The sequence below is a fragment of the Chelonia mydas genome, chromosome 3 (assembly GCF_015237465.2).
Source record: "Chelonia mydas isolate rCheMyd1 chromosome 3, rCheMyd1.pri.v2, whole genome shotgun sequence".
NCBI classification, from domain to species: Eukaryota; Metazoa; Chordata; order Testudines; family Cheloniidae; genus Chelonia; species Chelonia mydas.
The window spans coordinates 107540908-107564944 of NC_057851.1; the positions used below are offsets into that span (position 1 = coordinate 107540908).

General features: G+C 45.2%; 1 protein-coding gene across 1 annotated transcript in view; it reads left to right on the forward strand.

The window, feature by feature from the left end:
- ADGB (androglobin) overlaps positions 1-24037 on the forward strand; it is a 231390-nt gene that overhangs the window by 11230 nt on the left and 196123 nt on the right. Inside the window, exon 2 of the mRNA XM_043543090.1 lies at positions 21422-21581. Within this exon, the coding sequence (XP_043399025.1) occupies positions 21422-21581 (160 nt within the window). The remainder of the gene's footprint in view (positions 1-21421; positions 21582-24037) is intronic.

Consider the following 24037-nt stretch of genomic DNA (forward strand, 5'->3'; position numbering starts at 1 on the left):
GAACTGCCAGTGGGTGCTCTTCACCCACCAAATTTTCCCCATGGGTGCTCCAGCCCCGGAGCACCCAGGGAGTCGGCGCCTAGGGCACCACTTTTGATGTGATCATTGGGGGAGCGGCCGCTCCCTGTGCTCCTTCCCAGCTATGCTCCCCTGCCCCTAGGAGCCAGAGGGACCTGCAGGATGCTTCCTGGGAGCTGCCCCAGGTAAGCACCTCTGGGACTCCCCACCTCGCCCCCCGGCAGGTTCCTCTGGCTCTTAGGGGTGGGGTGGGCACCCACTACGGTGGCCCACGAGATCCTACCGCCCAGGGGACAGGGGAGGGGGGTGGATGGGGCAGGGGTCCTGGGGGGGTGGGGTCGTCAAGGAACACGGGGAGGTTGGATGGGGCAGGAGTCCCGGGGGGGGGGGGGCGGGGGTGAGCAACGACCCCCTTGTGGGGTGAGGAGGGAACCCGTTGTTAAGATTTTGGCAGCTCATCACTGGATAAGGGTCAGGGCGGTCAGAGGGCGGGGAACAAGGGGGTTGGATGGGGCAGGAGTCCCGGAGGAGCTGTCAGGGGGCAAGAAGCGGAGGGGTCGGATAGGAGATGGGGGCTGGGCCATGCCTGGGTGTTTGGGGAGACAGCCTCCTCTAACCGGCCCTCCATACAATTTTGGAAACCCGATGTGGCCCTCAGGCCAAAAAGTTTGCCCGCCCCTGGTGTACAGTGATGGCCACAAAAGCTGGCAACACTAAAAATCCATTTGACAAACAACCTGAAGTTGTAGTAATTCTTGTATTGTTTTGCAGACTACCCTATCCCTGATTACATTTTTGTCAGCTTCTTAATATGATTAAGATCTTTTGGATGTATGAAGCCTGTTTATAAAGCATAAGTTGAAAAGCATCAGGTTAGTACAACATATATCTCTTCTAGTTCAACAAACCATCAGTTAAGACTTCTGGTCTAAGCTGTGAGGAAGTTCTGTTGAACCAGAGATAGTGCATTTAAATCAAGAGAAAGAGGTGACAGCTTGTTCTAATCTATTAAGAAGTGATACTTTTATCTTGAAGCAAACATTTTACAAGGAAACTTGTTTTCCTCATGAGAAAACGAGGGTGCAGTTTCTTGCTACTCCTTTCGTGGCCTGTATTTCTGCCTCTGCACATATGATGCTGATTACTGTTAATGAGTTATGCATGTATAATCACAGCAGAATGTATTTGGTTTCTACAACAGAAATGTTAGAAGCAGGACTTTATAATGATTTTGAAAGTTTTAACAGGTTTCAGAGTAACAGCCGTGTTAGTCTGTATTCGTAAAAAGAAAAGGAGTACTTGTGGCACCTTAGAGACTAACCAGTTTATTTGAGCATGAGCTTTCGTGAGCTACAGCTCACTTCATCGGATGCATAGCATATCGTGGAAACTGCAGAAGACATTATATACACACAGAGACCATGAAACAAAACTTCCTCCCACCTCACTCCCCCGCTGGCAAACAGAACACAGAATATATTATCTTACTAGTTTTAAAAATAGCTACTTCAGTTTACTTTTTAGGAGAATTTTTGTTTAGAAAATAGATACTTTATTAATATAATATTTATTGTTGAATACTGTGTTGCAAAATAGCTACTAAATCAAATGCTTTCAGATTTTCCTTTCAGTATTCTATTTTAGATTGAGTAATTCTTTGTTCTTTGCCAGAATTGATAAAGACTGAATTAGAAAACTAAAATGGAAAACTGAATTTTGGACTATGAAATCATGTATAAGTTAATGCCATTTTTCATAAGCAATATAAGTAAACCATAATAATGGCGTTCTTTCTAGGCTGATTACCAGATCTAGTAGACTCTCTCAACAGGATCGTCATTGTGTTGAGCACACCTTGGGGCTTCAATCATGAAAGACCTGGAGAGAAATCTTGGTCCCATTGAAGTCAATGGGACTTTTACCATTGATTTCAGTGGGACCAGTACTTCACTTCTGAGGTGATGAGTGCCTTCTGTGAGATGCTGATTGGCCTTAACTCCCATTGGAGTGGGTGTTGATAGCACTTGACACACTATGTAATTGTGCCTTATATTCCTCCCCTAAATATCCTGTTTAATGTTCTTAGTCCTTTCAACGGGTGCTTTGAATCCAACATCTCAGTGTATCAGCCCTGCTGTAGCACACAGGTTTTATTCATTTTAATGTGCAGGAGAGTCTGCAACAAGTTACATATTCAGGTTCTTAACTACAGCCTACTGAAGTCAGAATCTTTCCAGTGACTTCAATAGACTTTAGATCAGGCCCACAGGGAGGCGGTTAGGGTTACTAACTCTGATTTGCCAAATATGTGGTTTTTGAAAATCTGTGCTATGTCTGTCATAGAAATAAAAAACACTTTTTCTTCCACCCTATCAGTGAAATCTTGACCAGTGGAAACATTCTGGGTGGTGGAAATATTCTATTTCTGATGCAGAGTTTTTTATTGATATTACAGAAAAGATTGTCCTTATTTGCAGAAATATGTCAAGAAGAGACAAATGCCATTTCTTCTCTGGAAGCTAAGACTTGCTTGTTGCAAGTTGGACTTATGCCTCTCATGCCCAGTAAAATCCAACAGGGCTAGGTGTGGATTATGAGTGGTCTGCTTTTCGATGAATTTATTAATGCCTCCCTGTGCCATGCCAGCTATTCACAAAGAAGTAGTCATTAAGCCCACAACCCTTGACATTTAAAATTTTGTCAGCTATCACAGTATTATTAACTTTTTCTTTTTGAGTAAACTTACTGAATGTTGTAGCAAAGTAATTTTACCAGATAGAGTCCTCAGACTTTCTTGACTCTTTTCAATCTGGCATACAGCCTGTGTGGCATGAAGATAGCACTATTTTGTTTATGATGATTTCCTCCTAGTGACAAACAGAGGTCAAATGTCCATGGTGATTGTTTTAGATCTGTCTGCTGTCTTTGACCACTGGGTATTGTTGAGCTCTCTGTTGAACCCTGGTTAGGGTTGATCTGCTCTTTCCTCTCAGATCTTGGAGGCCAGTGTTGGACATCTGTTTATCAAGTGGGCTTTCACACAGCTTCATTCTGTTACCCCTTTTGTTCAATATGTTTGCAAGACAATTTTGGCCATGTTTCAATCAATATGCAAGTGATGTGTAACTCTAGTCTACAAAACTCAGATGGCATATTTCAGAGTAGCAGCCATGTTAGTCTGTATTCGCAGAAAGAAAAGGAGTACTTGTGGCACCTTAGAGACTAACAAATTTATTTGAGCATACGCTTTCGTGAGTGAGCTGTAGCTCATGAAAGCGTATGCTCAAATAAATTTGTTAGTCTCTAAGGTGCCACAAGTTCTCCTTTTCTTTTTTCAGATGGCATAGTCGCACTGATGTCCCTATGACAGAGAAGGATATGGAGGATCACAAGATGGGTGAGAAAATATCATCCTGTAAGTTTAGTAGTCTAGAGTAATTGCAAGGCAGGTTATTTCTGATTATCTCACTTTTCTAATGAGCGTCTGTTGCTGCAGTAAAATTTTGTTTTACATTGTTTTCCTACTGTTAAGTGGTATTTGTTGCTATCTAATACATACCTGAAATTATGTGACTTATCATAGAAGTACTAATAGTTTAAAAATGAACAATGATTAATACACTTTAAAGTTATTTTGAGAAAGAAGCCCTGAAAATTGTGAATTAATTCTACAAACGCTGCTGCTATCTTTTATATTTATAATCTATACATGACCAGGCTATTTTAGGTTCTATAAAGGTAATGCATACAGGCAGCCATAAAATATAATTTGATCACCCTAAATTTTCATGCTGGTTTGCCTGAGAGGTTGGATTTTTTTAAATCTTTCACTCAGCTTTTACAGTCTGATTCAGCACAACATATCTGAGCCCATATAAGGCTATAGATGCTGCCTGTACAGCAGACATTATTGGAGAAGTATATAGTGATGCTTTTAGTTAAGGTTGCCAAACACTTAATTGGTGTTGGAAGAATGGAGCTGTATTTTGCTATGCGTGAGGGAAGGAGGTACAGAAGAGGTGGAGCAACAGGACCACCTGAAAAGGGCCACCAGTTTGTGAACTACACATTCTTTTTCGAAGTTGGGACTCTTTGCCACTTTTACAGATCCAGACTAACACGGATACCCCTCTGATCTTTGTTGAAGTTGACCACTTAAGGTTCTTTCCTTCCCATTCCCCTTGATTTTACATTATCTCTGTCAAGGTGTCTGCGTGGCTCAAGTGCATGAGTAGCGTAGACTAGTAAGGACACAAACCCCAAACTCATTGATGAAATCTAAGTATAGAACTCACAATCAAGTGTAAACTCCTCAGGCACTCTACCACTCTAACCACAGAGTCACAGACAGTCCCCATGAGTACTCCGATCTATCTTGCTACCGAGGCAAGCTTGTCTTTGTGACCGATGGTCCTTTGCACCAAAAATCACAACAATATTCAGGTTACCCCCCAGCCCCAAAAGACTAGTCACTTACCCCAGATCAATTGCAGTTTAGATCTTACACCAAAGACAGCGCTTATAGTTAACTAAAGATTTATTAACTAAGTAAAAGGAAATGAGTTATTTACAAGGTTAAATCAGGTAAACATATACACACAAATGAGTTACTGTCTTAGGGCTAGTCTACACTGGCAACGTTAAAGTGCTGCCGTGGCAATGTTAAAGCGCTGCCACGGCAGTGCTTTAACATAGCTTGTGTAGTCATGGCAGAGTGCTGGGAGAGCTCTAAAAAACCCACGTCCACGAGGGGCATAGCTACCAGTGCTGGTGCACTGTCTATACTGGTGCTGTACAGTGTTCATAGAATCATAGAATATCAGGGTTGGAAGGGACCTCAGGAGGTCATCTAGTCCAACCCCCTGCTCAAAGCAGGACCAATCCCCAATTAAATCATCCCAGCCAGAGCTTTTTCAAGCCTGACCTTAAAAACTTCTAAGGAAGGAGATTCTACCACCTCCCTAGGTAACGCATTCCAGTGTTTCACCACCCTCGTCCTGAAAAAGTTTTTCCTAATATCCAACCTAAACCTCCGCCACTGCAACTTGAGACCATTACTCCTTCTCCTGTCCTCTTCTACCACTGAGAATAGTCTAGAACCATCCTCTTTGGAACCACCTCTCAGGTAGTTGAAAGCAGCTATCAAATCCCCCCTCATTCTTCTCTTCCGAAGACTAAACATTCCCAGTTCCCTCAGCCTCTCCTCATAAGTCATGTGTTCCAGACCCCTAATCATTTTTGTTGCCCTTCACTGGACTCTCTCCAATTTATCCACATCCTTCTTGTAGTGTGGGGCCCAAAACTGGACACAGTCCTTCAGATGAGGCCTCACCAATGTCGAATAGAGGGGAACGATCGCGTCCCTCGATCTGCTGGCTATGCCCCTACTTATACATCGCAAAATGCCATTGGCCTTCTTGGCAACAAGGCACACTGTTGACTCATATCCAGCTTCTTGTCCACTGTCACCCTTAGGTCCTTTTCCGCAGAACTGCTGCCTAGCCATTCGGTCCCTAGTCTGTAGCGGTGCATTGGATTCTTCCATCGTAAGTGCAGGACCCTGCACTTTATCCTTATTGAACCTCATCAGATTTCTTTTGGCCCAATCCTCCAATTTGTCTAGGTCCCTCTGTATCCTATCCCTACCTGCCACCATATCTACCACTCCTCCTAGTTTAGTATCATCCGCAAATTTGCTGAGAGTGCAATCCACACCATCCTCCAGATCATTTATGAAGATATTGAACAAAACCGGCCTCAGGACCGACCCTTGGGGCACTCCACTTGATACCGGCTGCCAACTAGACATGGAGCCATTGATCACTACCCACGGAGCCCGACAATCTAGCCAACTTTCTACCCACGTTATAGTGCATTCATTCAGCCCATACTTCTTTAACTTGCTGACAAGAATACTGTGGGAGACCGTGTCGAAAGCTTTGCTAAAGTCAAGAAACAATACATCCACTGCTTTCCCTTCATCCACAGAACCAGTAATCTCATCATGGAAGGTGATTAGATTAGTCAGGCATGACCTTCCCTTGGTGAATCCACGCTGACTGTTCCTGATCACTTTCCTCTCGTGTAAGTGTTTCAGGATAGATTCCTTGAGGACCTGCTCCATGATTTTTCCGGGGACTAAGGGGAGGCTGACTGGCCTGTAGTTCCCAGGATCCTCCTTCTTCCCTTTTTTAAAGATTGGCACTACATTAGCCTTTTTCCAGTCATCCGGGACTTCCCCCGTTCGCCACGAGTTTTCAAAGATAATGGCCAATGGCTCTGCAATCACAGCCGCCAGTTCCTTTAGCACTCTCGGATGCAACGCATCCGGCCCCATGGACTTGTGCATGTCCAGCTTTTCTAAATAGTCCCTAACCACCTCTTTCTCCACAGAGGGCTGGCCACCTACTCCCCATGCTGTGTTGCCCAGCGCAGCAGTCTGGGAGCTGACCTTGTTCGTGAAGACAGAGACAAAGAAAGCATTGAGTACATTAGCTTTTTCCATATCCTCTGTCACTAGGTTGCCTCCCTCATTCAGTAAGGGGCCCATACTTTCCTTGGCTTTCTTCTTGTTGCCAACATACCTGAAGAAACCCTTCTTGTTACTCTTAACGTCTCTTGCTGCAGCTCCAGGTGTGATTTGGCCCTCCTGATTTCATTCCTACATGCCCGAGCAATATTTTTATACTCTTCCCTGGTCATCTGTCCAATCTTCCACTTCTTGTAAACTTCTTTTTTATGTTTAAGATCCTCAAGGATTTCACCATTAAGCCAAGCTGGTCTCCTGCCATATTTACTATTCTTTCTACACATCGGGATGGTTTGTCCCTGTAACCTCAATAAGGATTCCTTGAAATACAGCCAGCTCTCCTGGACTCCTTTCCCCCTCATGTTATTCCCCCAGGGGATCCTACCCATCAGTTCCCTGAGGGAGTCGAAGTCTGCTTTCCTGAAGTCCAGGGTCCGTATTCTGCTACTTACCTTTCTTTCCTGTGTCAGGATCCTGAACTTGACCAACTCATGGTCACTGCCTCCCAGGTTCCCATCCACTTTTGCTTCCCCTATTAATTTTTCCAGGTTTGTGAGCAGCAGGTCAAGAAAAGCTCCCCCCTAGTTGGCTCCTCCAGCACTTGCACCAGGAAATTGTCCCCTACATTTTCCAAAAACTTCCTGGATTGACTATGCACCGCTGTAGTGCTCTCCCAGCAGATATGAGGATGATTAAAGTCGCCCATGAGAACCAGGGCGTGCGATCTAGTAGCTTCTGCGAGTTGCCGGAAGAAAGCCTCATCCACCTCATCCCCCTGGTCCGGTGGTCTATAGCAGACTCCCACCACTACATCACTCTTGTTGCTCACACTTCTAAACTTAATCCAGAGACACTCAGGTTTTTCTGCAGTTTCATACCGGAGCTCTGAGCAGTCATACTGCTCCCTTACATACAGTGCTACTCCCCCACCTTTTCTGCCCTGCCTGTCCTTCCTGAACAGTTTATAACCATCCATGACAGTACTCCAGTCATGTGAGTGATCCCACCAAGTCTCTGTTATTCCAATCACGTCATAATTCCTTGACATCACTAGGACCTCCAGTTCACCCTGCTTGTTTCCAAGGCTTTGTGCATTTGTATATAGGCACTTGAGATAACCTATGTTGCAATTTTCTGCTCTCAGAGGGGTGTTTTTTCGCACCCCATGAGCAAGAAAGTTGCAGCGCTGTAAAGTGCCCATGTAGACAAGCCCTTAGGTTCAAGCCCTTAGGCAGTAGTGGAATTTGTAGTATGTGCAGACCAGCAAGAGCATCTCTCACCATCACTACAACTGCTAATCTCTGAAGGTGAAAAATCTTTGAGGTGGGGAGTTCTATCCTGTCTCATACCAGGAACACAAGAAAGATGGTATCTTTCTTTAGAGGTAAAAAACTTACTTCCAAAATAGTTTATATCCTATTGCTGCTGAAGTGTTTGTCCCTTGCTTGCAATGATCAGTAGAGATTTGCTTTTAAGGATTATGTTTTCAAAGGCAGGAAAGAATTTCACACGACTTAGAGTGCCACTTGGTTGTAAACAAAGTATGTTGCAGATGGTGGGAATGCCATTTATAACCAGATCAATGTGCCAGTGTGCTAAACTGACTGAATTCCCTTGATGATGCAAGATGGAGATTTTGCTTATTTACGTTTAGTGTCTCATTTTATAAATGTCATTATTTTACAGATCTGAATATAGTGAACATTTGCCTACTAAATATTGTGTTATCTCCTACTTTCAATCTCTTATTTTTTCTACAGTAGTTAAGATTAAGATTTTGTCACAGATATTTTTAGTAAAAGTTACAGACAGGTCACAGGCAAAAAAGAAAAATTCACGGAAGCCGTGACCTCTCTGTGACTTTTACTAAAAATATCCCTGACCAAATGGGGATCTGCAGGTCCCCACACTGCCTGAAGTGGGGCAGCTGTGCAGGGGCTAGGAGCCACCTTCAGCAGATGGGAGCTCCAAGGTACCTCTGCTGCCTGCGGCTCTGGGGGTCCCCCACTGCCCATGGGGGCTGGGAGCTGCAGGGTACCCCTGCCGCCTGCAGCTCTGGGGCCTGCAGCGGCTGGGAGCTCGCGGGTTCCCCTGCTGCCTGCATTGGTCAGGAGCTCGTGGGGTTCCCCGCGGCCTGCAGGGGCTGGGAGCTGCAGGGTACCTGGCCGCCTGATGCGGCTGGGAGCTACGGGAGCCACCAGAGGCGCGGGGAGGGAGCGGGTACCCTGCAGCTTCCTACCTCCGTGGGCAGTAGGGGACTCTTCAGCTCCTGACCACCTCAGGCTGAAGTCATGGAGATCGCTGGAAGTCACGGATTCCATGAATTCTGTGACCTCCATGACTAAATCGTAGCCTTAAGAATAGTTAATGCACGTATGTAGCATTTTATATTTCTCCATATATGTTGTTGCCCTGTAGCAGAGGCAGAGACAGAATCCAATCCTCCAGGGCAGTATTCAACAATGAGGCTATCCTTTCTTTCCTAAAGGGAAGAGGTGTTGCCTTGTATATCAAAGATATATATGCTTAGACTGAGATTGAGATGGAATGGGAGATAGACTTGTTGAAAGTCTCTGGGTAAGGATAAAAGGGGTAAAAACAAGGTGATGTCATGGTAGGGGTCTGCTGCAGACCACCTAACCAGGATGAAGAGGTGGATGAGGCTTTTTTTTAAAACCACTAACAAAATCATCCAAAGCACAGGACTTGGTGGTGATGGGGACTTCAACTATCCAAACATCTGTTAGGAAAATAACACAGTAGGGCATAGATTATCCAACAAGTTCTTGGATAAGGCCTCAACTGGAGTATTGCGTCCAGTTCTGGTGCCACATTTCAGGAAAAATGTGGACAAATTGGAAAAAGTACAGAGAAGAGCAACAAAAAAGATTAAAGGTTTAGAAATCATGACCAATGAGGGAAAATTGAAAAAAATAGGAGGTTGTGGAATCTTTATCATTTGAGGCTTTTAAGAGCAGGATAGACAAACACCTGTCAGGGATGGTCTAGAAAGATAATAGTCCTGCCTTGAGTGCAGGGGACTGAACTAGAAGACATCTCGAGGTCCCTTCCAGTCTGTGATTCTTTTCCTGCAATCCCCTACCTCCTTTACTACAGACCTTCCAACTTCCGCAATAAATGAGACAGTTGTCTTACAGACAACAGCCTAATTCACAACACACCCATGATTCATTTTAAGAGCAGGTTCATCCTGTACACTGAATGAAGCAAGGGCAGACATCTGCCACTAGAGCTGATGGTGTAACCACTAGTAGTAGTAGGTTGTCATGCTCTGTGTAGACCAGCCACTAGAGGGAGATGTGACACACTTTGCCAGCAGGTTTCACATACATTTGCTGACAAAAGAGGAATAGTGAGACTTGAGAATCTTGAGTTCCATCCAAAGCTTTGGAGAGAAATGTGCTTTAGTAGCCACAGTTACCCTCAAGCTTGACCCCTTCTGCTCATTGCCTCCACCAAGTCCCTGTCCCCGTTCTATTTTTCCCTACCCCTGGCTTCTTTCCCAGTCCCAGTCTCCACTCCTCAGGCTTCTCATTCCAGTCCCTGTCTTCTTGCCCAGCCAGTCCCAATTACCTCCTTCCAACTCATCATCTGATCTGTCTCTCCCCTCTCACCCTCTTCTCTCAGTCTCATCAGGTTCCTTGTCCCAATCTACTCCTTTCCCTCTCTGCTCTCCAATCCAGCTCTTGTGCCTTCTGCATTTGAGTCAGATAGCTTCCTCCTCTACATTACCTGGGTGCCAGCTGGGGACTAATTGAGAGCCCAGGACAGACAGGCTCCCTGCTCTCACTTCTGGTGCCTGGCTCTGATACTTCCCAGGAGCACTCAAAGCTGCGAGGCACCAAGCTACCCCCACCTGATCTTAGTGTGAAGAAGCTTGTCTGTGCTTGCTCAGGGTCAGCTCCCCAACTCTCCTGGCCACGGGCAACACAAGCACTACCCTCTTGGCCTATGCAGACCCTGCTCTACAGGTTAGCAATAGTCATACTCCTACTCCAACTCCATACTGCTTCCAAGCAACTCCCTGGAGTGTCCAGCCCCAGGAACACTACCAGACACTCTCAATATTCACACGTGTCGCTTCCAAAGGAACAGTACACTCCAGCTTACCAGTTCCAATTACTCAGATCATTGCTCCACTGAACACGCAGCACTTAGATATGTTTATAGTGAAATCAAGTATAAGTTTATTTTAAAAAGCAAAGATTGAAGTAATCACAAGTAGAAGTATTGGAAACAAATAGCTACATATAAAACAAAATCATAACATGCATTCTGGGAGGGTCAGGGCTCCCGGTGGGGTGGGGTCAAGATTTCTGACCCTCGGGAGCAGCAGGGCTCAGGGCTTTAGGTCTTGGGGGAGCGCTGGGGCTCAGGGGTTCAGCCCTGCAGCTCTACTCCTGGTTTCAGCCTCACAGGGGGTGCTGGGCTTTGGTGCCGTGGCTCAGTTCCCAGCTTCTGTCTCGGGAGGGGGATGGGGACGCCAGGGTTCGGGCTCCACAGGGCTACACTCCTGGTTTCAGCTGGAGGGGGGGCATTGGGGCTCGTGGGATCTTCCCTTATGGATACTACAGAAAATTTGGGAAACAGAGCACATGAACGCTGTAGGACAAAATCTAACGCCTTTTGTTTGCTCTTGCAAAACTTGAGTTTAGATCACCTTTGCCTTGAGGATTGCCTTTACTTGCCCTTCACTGCACCCTGGAGACCATTGTCATACATGACTCCAGACTGCTGACAATGCTGTGGCAATGCTTATGCACCACTGTTGACACAGCCTACAGAATTTAGCACTGAAATGAGGCATATCTGATCCCCAACATATGCATGTACTTTTCCTCAGACCTGAGTGACAGTGCTCCCAACCTGCTCCAATTAATCAGTTCACCATTCAGTATAGCTACACCTAACAGCTGAAGTGCATGCAGAAAAATGCAACAAATCAAATATGTACAAATGGCACATTCTCTTAGTCATTGTTCATGTCTATTTATGGGTGTGGCCTGTACCTTAATAAAGTATTTCCTGGTTTTCAGAAGTTTGTTTGCTTTACCATATCTGTTCACTTTCTGGTTTTCAGGGGTTTGAATGTAGCTGAACTTGACATTCTGGAAGATCACAAGGCACCCCGGGCAATCTTAATTCTGTGTTAACGAAGTTTTGGCTTTCAGTTACCAAGTCAATTCCCAGACTGGAAACGCTGCCCAGGAGACAATGAGAGAAGCTGCTAATATAGCCCATATCTTATCTTCCATTGGGATTGTATGGTTGAGTTCATGGTTCATGTCATATCTTTTTGTACATTTTCATGTAAAATGGATAAAGCTTTTACACAAATGCACAAAAGGTATATTTGGGTGGAGCCAGGTGCCAGCAATACCAGTCACTAAGTAGATAAACTGCCATTGAGAAGATAAGCAATGGCTAATGTAGCATGTCACTGAGGAATAGGAAGTGAACTCCAGACTCTCTTATTTCTGTGTGTCTCAGACAATTAGTCATAAGAATACCCAAATCAAGAGGACTGGCTTATTTAAACGGCAGGAATCTGGTCCCAGAGCTCAGGCTTTGCACTGCTGAACCAGTCGTCTGGCTCATTTCAGTTTTTTTCCCCAGGCTGATATCATAAGGAAAGCGTGAAATCCTTTCTACCACTTACTTGCCATAAAATGGATGACATGAAGGAGGCCTTAACAAATTTAGAAACTAAAGTAGCAAGCTTGCTAGAAAATGGTTGGTTACATGAAGGATGATGAAGGATTAAAGAAAAAAGCTGAAAAAATTAAACAGTTGAGATCTGCAAAGAAAGTAGGCTCTTTGCAACATGTGTCTAAAGAATGATTAGGGATTTAGGGAAAAGAGTAAAAAAGGTGGTAAGGTATTTGCAGAAACTGAAAAATTCTGATAAACACTAATGAAGAATAAATGGATCTATTGGAATACATGAGATTCATGGGGAAGATTTGGTACCAAGTATGGATGAGGAAAAGGCTCTTGTATATACTGAAGGCTCTAGCAGGATCCTTATGTGAAGCCGTTAAGGAGATAGTGTAGGCACCACTAATGTACTGTTAGACCTGTTTGTCCTTTCTGTATGTTACAAGTGGCCAAAAATAAAGGAGACCTATTTCACAGCGGGGAAAAGGTTGTATGTCCTTTCTACAATTTAGCTCACTAAGCAAAAGCCAAAGAAAGGAAATGAACCAAATAAAAATGTTTGCAAGGGAGGGAAGCAACCCAGCCATCATTCCCACCAAAACTGTTTGTGAATGTCTGCTTGCACTTGGACTAATTAGAAATAAAGCCCAGCTGGGGTAGGACAGGGCTTGTGGTCCATAAAGAGCTGGGTGAGGCCAGTTGTAGGAGGAGGCTGAATAAAGACACTCTCTCTGGGAAGAAGCCTGAAGGAAGTCTGAGAAGGAGAAAGGCCAGATAAGCTTCTCCAGGGGTGGGCTAGAGGCTTAGCTGGAGTCTCCCTGAACTCCTGAGTAAGGGAAGGAGTGGGCCAGCCCTAAGATCATGGGGTGGGCTAAGGCACAGAAGGATGATCAAAAGTATGCCTGTGATGGACTGGGTGTCAGCTGAGCCGAGCTAGGCTGAAGGTTTGGCTTTTGTATACGTAATTTTAAGACTTCGGTAAAATTAGTCTGGATGGAGCACCAGGACAGTCCTATGCCTGCAGTAGGCCAAAGGATAGAGGGGTGAAACTGAGGCACAGCTGCTGAAATGCCACCTCTAGCTAAAAGAGGGGGTGTTGTGGTGGCACCTTGCTATGCAAAGGAGTTGTTTAGGGGTATATTTGCTTAGTAGTGGCACAGCCGTGGTGCTGTAGCTGTGCCGCTGTAGCACAGAGGCTTCCTACGCTGATGGAAATCAGTGGTTCTCAAACGTATTTGATTGGGCACCCCTTCTTGGTGTGTGTGTAGTCATTTATTACCTCCCCCCAGTACACATACCTCCACCCAGCTCTGAAGGCAGAGCAGAGAGCCGGGGCTGCTGGCCACGTGCCCAGCTCTGAAGGCAGCGCCATGCCAATAGCAGCACAGAAGAAAGGGTGGCAGTGTGAAAAGTGATATTGATGAATATCACTTTTCACAGAAGACTTAGCTCCCCATTGCCACCCTTACTTCTGCGCTGCTGCTGCCCCACAGGCTGACAGCTGGAGCACCACCACCTCCAGGTGAGGGATTGGGCAGGTCGGGATGGAGAGCCTGAGCCTGGGCTCCTTCCCGGTGAGAGATTGAGGGGCAGGGGGAAGGAGAGCCTGGGTGCTGGGGCTCTGGCTGTTCCCTTTATCCGTGCCTCCTGGATGTGCACGGCCCTTCTGCATGAGCCCCAGCCACCTGGGGCTGACAGCCAAAGCTCTTTGTGGGGCGGGGAGAAGGGCACACAGCTTGCGCCTCCCTTAACACATTCCTATGCTTCCCTTGAGAGGTCTGCCTCACAGTTTGAGAACAGTTGATATAGTTAATCCACCTCTTTGAGAGAGGGCAGCTAAGCCCTGGTCTACACTAGGACTTTAGGTCGAATTTAGCAGCATTAAATCGATGTAAACCTGCACCCGTCCACACGATGAAACCCTTTATTTCGACTTAAAGGGCTCTTAAAATCGATTTCCTTACTCCACCCCTGACAAGTGGATTAGCGCTTAAATCGGCCTTGCCGGGTCGAATTTGGGGTACTGTGGACACAATTCGACGGTATTGGCCTCTGGGAGCTATCCCAGAGTGCTCCATTTTGACCGCTCTGGACAGCACTCTCAACTCAGATGCACTGGCCAGGTAGACAGGAAAAGAACCGTGAACTTTTGAATCTCATTTCCTGTTTGGCCAGCGTGGCAAGCTGCAGGTGACCATGCAGAGCTCATCAGCAGAGGTGACCATGATGGAGTCCCAGAATTGCAAAAGAGCTCCAGCATGGACCGAACGGGAGGTGCGGGATCTGATCGCTGTATGGGGAGAGGAATCCGTGCTATCAGAACTCCGTTCCAGTTTTCGAAATGCCAAAACCTTTGTGAAAATCTCATGAAGGACAGAGGCCATAACAGGGACCCGAAGCAGTGCCGCGTGAAACTGAAGGAGCTGAGGCAAGCCTACCAGAAAACCAGAGAGGCGAACGGCCGCTCCGGGTCAGAGCCCCAAACATGCCGCTTCTATGATGAGCTGCATGCCATTTTAGGGAGTTCAGCCACCACTATCCCAGCCGTATTGTTTGACTCCTTCAATGGAGATGGAGGCAACATGGAAGCAGGTTTTGGGAACGAGGAAGATGGTGATGATGATGGTGAGGTTGTAGATAGCTCACAGCAAGCAAGCGGAGAAACCATTTTTCCCAACAGCCAGGAACTGTTTCTCACCCTGGACCTGGAGCCAGTACCCCCCGAACCCACCCAAGGCTGCCTCCTGGACCCGCCAGGCGGAGAAGGGACCTCTGGTGAGTATACCTTTTAAAATACTATACACGGTTTAAAAGCAAGCATGTTTAATGATTAATTTGCCCTGGCACTCGTGGTTCTCCTGGCTATACTCCCAAAGCCTTTGCAAAAGGTTTCTGGGGAGGGCAGACTTATTGCGTCATTCATGGTAGGACACTTTACCACTCCAGGCCAGTAACACGTACTCGGGAATCATTGTAGAACAAAGCATTGCAGTGTATGTTTGCTGGCGTTCAAACAACATCCGTTCTTTATCTCTCTGTGTTATCCTCAGGAGAGTGAGATATAATCCATGGTCACCTGGTTGAAATAGGGTGCTTTTCTTCAGGGGACACTCAGAGGAGCCCATTCCTGCTGGGCTGTTTGCCTGCGGCTGAACAGAAATGTTCCCTGCTGTTAGCCACAGGGAGGGGGAAGGGTTGAGGGGGTAGCCACGCGGTGGGGGGAGGCAAAATGCGACCTTGGAATGAAAGCACATGTGCTATGTATGTAATGTTAACAGCAAGGTTTACCCTGAAAGGGTGTAGCCAGTGTTTTATAAAATGTGTCTTTTTAAATACCGCTGTCCCTTTTTTTTTCTCCACCAGCTGCATGTGTTTCAATGATCACAGGATCTTCTCCTTCCCAGAGGCTAGTGAAGATTAGAAAGAAAAAAAAAGTACTCGAGATGAAATGTTCTCTGAGCTCATGCTGTCCTCCCACACTGACAGAGCACAGACGAATGCGTGGAGGCAAATAATGTCAGAGTGCAGGAAAGCACAAAATGACCGGGAGGAGAGGTGGCGGGCTGAAGAGAGTAAGTGGCGGGCTGAAGAGAGTAAGTGGCGAACTGAAGAGAGGGCTGAAGCTCGAATGTGGCGGCAGCGTGATGAGAGGAGGCAGGATTCAATGCTGAGGCTGCTGGAGGACCAAACCAGTATGCTCCAGTGTATGGTTGAGCTGCAGCAAAGGCAGCTGGAGCACAGACTGCCACTACAGCCCCTGTGTAACCAACCGCCCTCCTCCCCAAGTTCCATAGCCTCCACACCCAGACGCCCAAGAACGCGGTGGGGGGGCCACTGGCCAACCAGCCACTCCGCCACAGAGGATTGCCCAAAAAAAAGAAGGCTGTCATTCAATAAATTTTAAAGTTGTAAACTTTTAAAGTGCTGTGTGGCATTTTCCTTCCCTCCTCCACCACCCCTCCTGGGCTACCTTGGTAGTCATCCCCCTATTTGTGTGATGAATGAATAAAGAATGCATGAATGTGAAGCAACAATGACTTTATTGCCTCTGCAAGCGGTGATTGAAGGGAGGAGGAGAGGGTGGTTAGCTTACAGGGAAGTAGAGTGAACCAAGGGGCGGGGGGTTTCATCAAGGAGAAACAAACAGAACTTTCACACTGTAGCCTGGCCAGTCATGAAACTGGTTTTCAAAGCTTCTCTGATGCGTACCGCGCCCTCCTGTGCTCTTCTAACCGCCCTGGTGTCTGGCTGCGCGTAACCAGCAGCCAGGCAATTTGCCTCAACCTCCCACCCCACCATAAACGTCTCCCCCTTACTCTCACAGATATTGTGGAGCACACAGCAAGCAGTAATAACAGTGGGAATATTGGTTTCGCTGAGGTCTAAGCGAGTCAGTAAACTGCGCCAGCGCGCCTTTAAACGTCCAAATGCACATTCTACCACCATTCTGCACTTGCTCAGCCTGTAGTTGAACAGCTCCTGACTACTGTCCAGGCTGCCTGTGTACGGCTTCATGAGCCATGGCATTAAGGGGTAGGCTGGGTCCCCAAGGATACATATAGGCATTTCAACATCCCCAACAGTTATTTTCTGGTCTGGGAATAAAGTCCCTTCTTGCAGCTTTTGAAACAGACCAGAGTTCCTGAAGATGCGAGCGTCATGTACCTTTCCCAGCCATCCCACGTTGATGTTGGTGAAATGTCCCTTGTGATCCACCAGAGCTTGCAGCACTATTGAAAAGTACCCCTTGCGGTTTATGTACTCGCCGGCTTGGTGCTCCGGTGCCAAGATAGGGATATGGGTTCCGTCTATGGCCCCACCACAGTTAGGGAATCCCATTGCAGCAAAGCCATCCACTATGACCTGCACATTTCCCAGGGTCACTACCCTTGATATCAGCAGATCTTTGATTGCGTTGGCTACTTGCATCACAGCAGCCCCAACAGTAGATTTGCCCACTCCAAATTGATTCCCAACTGACCGGTAGCTGTCTGGCGTTGCAAGCTTCCACAGGGCTATCGCCACTCGCTTCTCAACTGTGAGGGCTGCTCTCATCTTGGTATTCATGTGCTTCAGGGCAGGGGAAAGCAAGTCACAAAGTTCCATGAAAGTGCCCTTACGCATGCGAAAGTTTCGCAGCCACTGGGAATCGTCCCAGACCTGCAACACTATGCGGTCCCACCAGTCTGTGCTTGTTTCCCGAGGCCAGAATCGGCGTTCCACAGCATGAACCTGCCCCATTAGCACCATGATGCCTACATTGGCAGGGCCCATGCTTTCAGAGAAATCTGTGTCCATGTCCTGATCACTCACGTGACCGCGCTGACGTCGCCTCCTCGCCCGGTATCGCTTTGCCAGGTTCTGGTGCTGCATATACTGCTGGATAATGCGTGTGGTGTTTAATGTGCTCCTAATTGCCAAAGTGAGCTGAGCGGCCTCCATGCTTGCCTTGGTATGGCGTCCGCCCAGAAATAAGGCGCGGAATGATTGTCTGCCGTTGCTCTGACGGAGGGAGGGGCGACTGACGACACGGCTTACAGGGTTGGCTTCAGGGAGCTAAAATCAACAAAGGGGGTGGCTTTACATCAAGGAGTATTTCAGGCAGGACTTCATGGAGGGTTCCAATAAGAAATGGTGCACCTAAGTTATTGTTCTTATTGGAACAAGGAGGTTAGCCTGGCCTCTGATTGATACATGGCTAGATTTACCTCGCTGCACCTTCTCTGTGAGTGACTGCAGTGTGACCTAGAGGAATGAGTCCCCTAGATGGGGGAGGAGGCAAATGAGTACAAAACAAATCTGGTCTATTTCTTGTTTTGATCCACTCCATCTATCTTTTACATCTTTGGCTGGCAGCAGACGGTGCAGAAGGACTGCATGCCATCCACATCTCATGGCTGCTCGGCAGAAGATGGTACAGTACGACTGCTAGCCATCCTCATCTCTTGCCTGCCTGGCAGAAGATGGTGCAATATGACTGCTAGCCATCGTCATCTCTTGCCTGCCCGGCAGAAGATGGTACAGTACGACTGCTAGCAATCCGTATTGCCTGCCTGCTCACCATAAGACGGTTCAATAGGACTGACTGCAGGACTAAAGAGAATGACCTGGTCAAGTCACTCCAAATTTAGTCCCTGCGCCCATGTCTGCCCAGGCGCTCCTAGCCGGCAGGAGCACCTTGGACATGACGATGACGGCTACCAGTCATATTGTACCGTCTGCTGCCACAAGGCAATGGGTTGCTGCTACTGTGTAGCAATGCAGTACCGCGTCTGCCAGCACCCAGGAGACATACGGTGACGGTTACCTGAGCGGGCTCCATGCTTGCGGTGGTATGGCGTCCGCACAGGTAACTCAGGAAGAAAGGCGCGAAACGATTGTCTGCCCTTGCTTTCGCGGAGGGAGGGAGGGAGGGAAGGGGGGACTGACGATATGTACCCAGAACCACCCGCAACAATGTTTTAGCCCCATCAGGCATTGGGATCTCAACCCAGAATTCCAATGGGCAGCGGAGACTGCGGGAACTGTGGGATAGCTACCCACAGTGCAATGCTCCGGAAGTCGACTCTAGCCTCGGTACTGTGGAAGCACTCTGCCGAGTTAATGCACTTAATGCACTTAGAGCATTTTCTGTGGGGACACACACACTCGAATATATAAAACCGATTTCTAAAAAACCGACTTCTATAAATTCGACCTTATTCCGTAGTGTAGACATACCCTAAATCAACAGAAAAAATCTTCTGTCAACCTAGCTATGTCTATGCAGGGGGTTTAGGGCGACTTAGCTATGTAATACAGGGTTTGATATCTTTCACAGGCCTGAGCTACATAGCTAGGTCATTGTCATTTTTAGGTGTAGACCTGGCCTAGATCAATTTTGAAAAGAGCAAAAATAATGAACATCATGAATACTGAAACATCTAATAGAGCTGGCATTCTGTTGTTCTTCACTGTTGTGCATATATGCATGTACAGCAAACTCAGTAAAGAAACTGAAAGTGAGGTAGCTCTCTGGTAGAAAATTCTGCTAAATATCTGCATGTCTGTACTTGCACTCTAAGTACTATTAAATATAGAATGGAATATTTTTTGACATTCTGTTAAGAAGATGCGGTAGAGAAAATGATCCTGTTAATGAAAGATCAAATATCTTAGAGGAGATGCCGGAGACTTTTTATATTTGATAGAGATAGGAGAGAAAAGTGAAGATTCACCCCAGAGAATACATGTGTGTACAATACATTTGTGAAGATCACTTGGGCTATACCTCATAATATACAGAGCAGAATACATATGCGAATTGTACTGCATTTTTATAATTTAACTCCCAGGAAGAGTTACTAGTAGTGTGTATCAGTGTAGTATTTGATTAAACGGTGAAGGATCATTAGTTTTAACATCACTTTGTTCCTTCAGCTAATAAGAAGGTAAGAGTACAGAGTTTAACAGTAAAAGGATGTCACCTACTAATACTCCAAGAATACTTATTTGTGCAGTAAGTATTTATGTGATTAGAGTTGGGGCATAATTAATTAGATGCTCACTATACTGAAAATTCAGGCAATAACATGTACCATGGAGCTATGATCAGATTATCTAAAATGTCACATCTGTTGAGTGGTCCTGGAGATACAATAAATCCCAAAAGGAAATGCTTAAGTGGTTTGTATAGTCACCAGAATCCCAGGAAGCAATTATAGATCTGAAATTCAAAATTTGGTTGTTTTATATACTATTTCGATTATTTGCACAGCAGTATAAATACACACACAATATAATATATGACCCATTCCAGGATTTGAAAAGTCCACTCATCCATAGCAAGTGGGAAGATTTCCCTTGCAAATATGTGCCGCTGCAATGTTCAGTTTCTGCTGAATGTCGGCTTTCATCTTAAAAAAAAACAAAAACAAAAAAACCCAATACCACACACACACAAAACAGTGACAATAATGGTTTTGAAGATAACTTTCCAAGTGTAAACCAAAACAGTGTTGTCGTCCTGGGTCTGCAGACATACAGCTCTAGGTCCTCTGTTGCTGCTTATAGGAGATAGAAGGAATGTGTTGTAAGGAAGGGGCCTGTTCTTTTTTTTAAACCCACATCATCGGAATTAGGAAAATGTTGAGAAATTATATAATAAAAACCCCTATGAGCTAGAAGAGTTATTTAAATAAGATATACTTTATTTGAAAGCTTCTGGAAGTATAAAAGCCCTTCTCTGAGATCTTGATTCTGCTGCTGTGCAGCTCTCAGAGCATTGCTGAGCAAGTGGAGCCCTGTGCGGAGCACCCTGCATGTCACATGATCTCAAGCCTGCCCATATGCAGGAGACAAGCCCCCATGGAGATGCAGTGAACTCATCACAGAGGAGCACATGGCTCTAGAACAAAGCAAGGAGGCGGATTCTGTCTCAGATCACATTTCTGGCTGACTGAGGTAGGCTGTCCACACCTCAGACGTGCCTCTTCTTCAGCAAGGTTGTCTGTGTTTGGGGCCCTGGTGCTCAATGTTTGGGGCCAGGGTGCTTGTGGTGCAGCTGCCAGGTTTCAGCAGGTCCCTGCCTGGTCCCGGTTTCATAGCCTGCTCCTATGCTTGCAACAAGTAGGTTTAAAGGAATTTGTGGAGGTCTCCTTTCACATGTACCCCTTCACTCCTGGATCACACATCCATAGGGGAGGAAGTGCCATGCCCTGATTCCAGTCATCATCATGTCCCTTTTACTCTGCATACTCCTGTGGAGCTGCATGCATATGAACTATTTGTGCCAGGTATATGTATCTCTCCATATCAGGCAAGACTAGGGATCCACACAGCAGGGTCACTGTGCTGGGTTTAGCACAATTAGGGATCCCATCCATGCTGTAGCTCAATACCTTGTGCCACTGGCAGACTCCATTTCATACTTCATTTAGTAGTGGTAATACTAATGTACTTTAAAATGGCATGTGCTTAAATGCTTTGCAGGTTTACTACCCAAAAGTGTGTCTAGTGGTTTTAAAGACCTTTTGATATTACCTTTTCTGAATTCAGAAAGGTATTGTAATTAGTAGCACTAAACTTTTTAATTAAGTTAAATTAAAACAGTCAGATAAGATAATGTATTACCTTGTGAAAATCTTTCTATTGTACAAATTTTCTTTCTTCTCTGATGTAATCTTCATTTGACATTGGCTGTTGGTTGCTTTCCAGGCCAGCTGCTGTGTTACCCAGTGTGGGTTTTGCTAGTGAATCGAAGAAAGGGAAATTTCCCATTTGGCCAGAATGGAACGAAGCAGATATCAATGCAGAAAAGTGGGATACAGGAAAAGTTGGAAAAGAGAAAGATAAAGCTGGAAAGAGTCCTGTTTTAGTAAGTTGAATATGACACTTTTTTTCAGCTTAATTTGTCTACATATATTTAATAGAGTATGCTTTGCTTTAACTTCAGAATAATTTGTTTCTGATAAACATGTTAATTTCTCCAGCACATCTTTTAAATTTTTGCCTAAGTTTAAGTGGGTGCCCACTAGATCAAGTCCGATCTTAAGCTAAATGTATTTTGCCTCTTTTCATTCAAATTTTAAAAAGGAAGACATTAATTTTTCTACGTAGTTTGTGCAACAGTTGTCAAACTAAATAAAGCAGAAATGTTTCAGATCATAATGAAAACTGCCGCTTCTTGTGGGAGCAAACACATTGCTTTTACATTTTCAGACAATCTGTACGGCCCTTTGTAAAAGTATAAACAACACTGGAAAAATACGTATTAATTATGCTTGTGTAAAACACAGAAAAAATAGGCTTTACTAGGGGGCTCATGATTCCCTGACTATTGCACAAATCTTATAGTCTTAAATATTAATGGCCATACTCTGAGTTAATAATTACTTGTTGATCCCATTCCCCTTACCTAATGGGTCAACTAATATATTGTTTCTTTACAGGGATTATAAAGACTGTTGCATAAATTATTAGATTTAAAATATTGCTTTACGGCTGCCCAGCACTGCCCCTTTTGTGGATTATGGGATGGGGAGGACGGAATTCCCCTTCAATTCTGTTTACTTATGGGGTGATACCAGTTTGGGGACCAAGTCCCACCCTTTCTCTTCTGTGTGGCAATTACAAATTGCCCTACTTCTAAATCAGCCTCTGCAATCCTAGTTCTGTGGCCAGAGAGGGGCAGGGTGTGCAAAGGAGACATAGAGCTAATTTGACTCTAGCTCTATTGATCTTGGCTGAGCTCTGGTGGATACGCCAGCTGTGGAGCCACATTATGTGGCAATAAGAATGTATGTGCCTTGTACTTCCACATACAAGTGGGTCAGTTTTTGGCTCTTATTTACAAGCCAGGGGTTAATAAAACTGAGGAAAAAATAGATTAATAATAATCTTGGTTGGGAGCACCAGACACTATTATAAAACAAAAAATATATAAAAATATTTCTCCTTTAAGCATCTTAGTGTATTTCTTAGACTGTCCAGACTTCTAGCATCAAGCTGCATTGCACATTGCTTCTTTCATATACATGATGTGGAAAAAAGGATGTTAAAAGTTTTTGGTCACTGGTAAAACACGTCCCACGCGATGATAACTTTCTCTCTGAAGTACTTCTGTGACTGCCTGTGAACATTGATTGTCCAGAGGGAGAGGCATATTTCATTTTTTCTCATTTGACCCCTCACATAATGTGAGGCCATCCTCCATTTTTGTGAACCAAAACTTTAATATCCAAATTCTCCCTTTATATTTGCATATGGTTAAATTCACTGTAAGCTGTGTCCACCTCTGAAAACGGAATTTTGCCTTCACTGTGGAACTCTATGCTAACTTGGTCAAACAAGTAACTACAGTATCCAGTGGTCAATGTGTCAGTCCAGCCTGCTAGGCTTCATTTAAGCTTTCAGACCAGTAACCATGTCTGAAAAGGTCTGTATTCCCTAGAAGCTTTTCTACTTCTCTCATATTACTGTTCCAGTTTTAAGGCACAGACTACTACATTGAAGAAATTGATAAAATCGAGCTTCTAAGCAAAAGAAAAACAGAGTAATGATTTTTCATGCTTTTCTAATGTCTTTCCTTAATTGATAATTATTTAAAACACCATAGTCTTCCCTCCCTGAAACTGTCACTGCAGATTACACTGTTGTAGCTTGCAGTCCTTGAAACATGTCGAAATGGCTTAGCCATTAGGCAGTGTCTGTGTCATGCTACCTGATATGGGACACAGGTAAGAGTGCCAGTCTCAGGCCAGACAGTCAGAATATAAGGCATATACCCCCGACTGGTCGTGTACTCTATCATAAGACAGTCCCAGTCAGGTCCTTTAGCCCCTCATGCACCACCCAGAAAAATCAGACTTCTGTGATAAATGATTATCACATATATTAGGTTCTTCCAGCTCCAGGAAGCTAACCACTTACCTCAGGTCAAAATATACTTCAGGATTTCACCAAATACTACGCTAGTAGCCAATCCTTTAGTAAGCTAAAACTAAAGGGTTATTAATATAAAAAAGAGAGATGACAATTATTAAATGGTTAAAGTGAATCATATACATTACAGTTGATGTCAGAGTCAGATCAGGATAATAGCAGTGATGTTAAGTCTGCTAGCTTGCAGCAAGTCTCTCTGGTACATCCAAAAGATTGGAGTCTCAGTCCATTGTTCAAAGCTCTGGTCCTTTTTGTTAGAAATCACAGTCCAGAGATGTGGAACAGGAATGAGGCAAGAAGGTGATGTCACAATCTCCAGTTTATAGTCCCAGTCCATGTGAATGGAAAAATACTGGCTCAAACAGGGAGTTTGTTTGAACATGATCACAT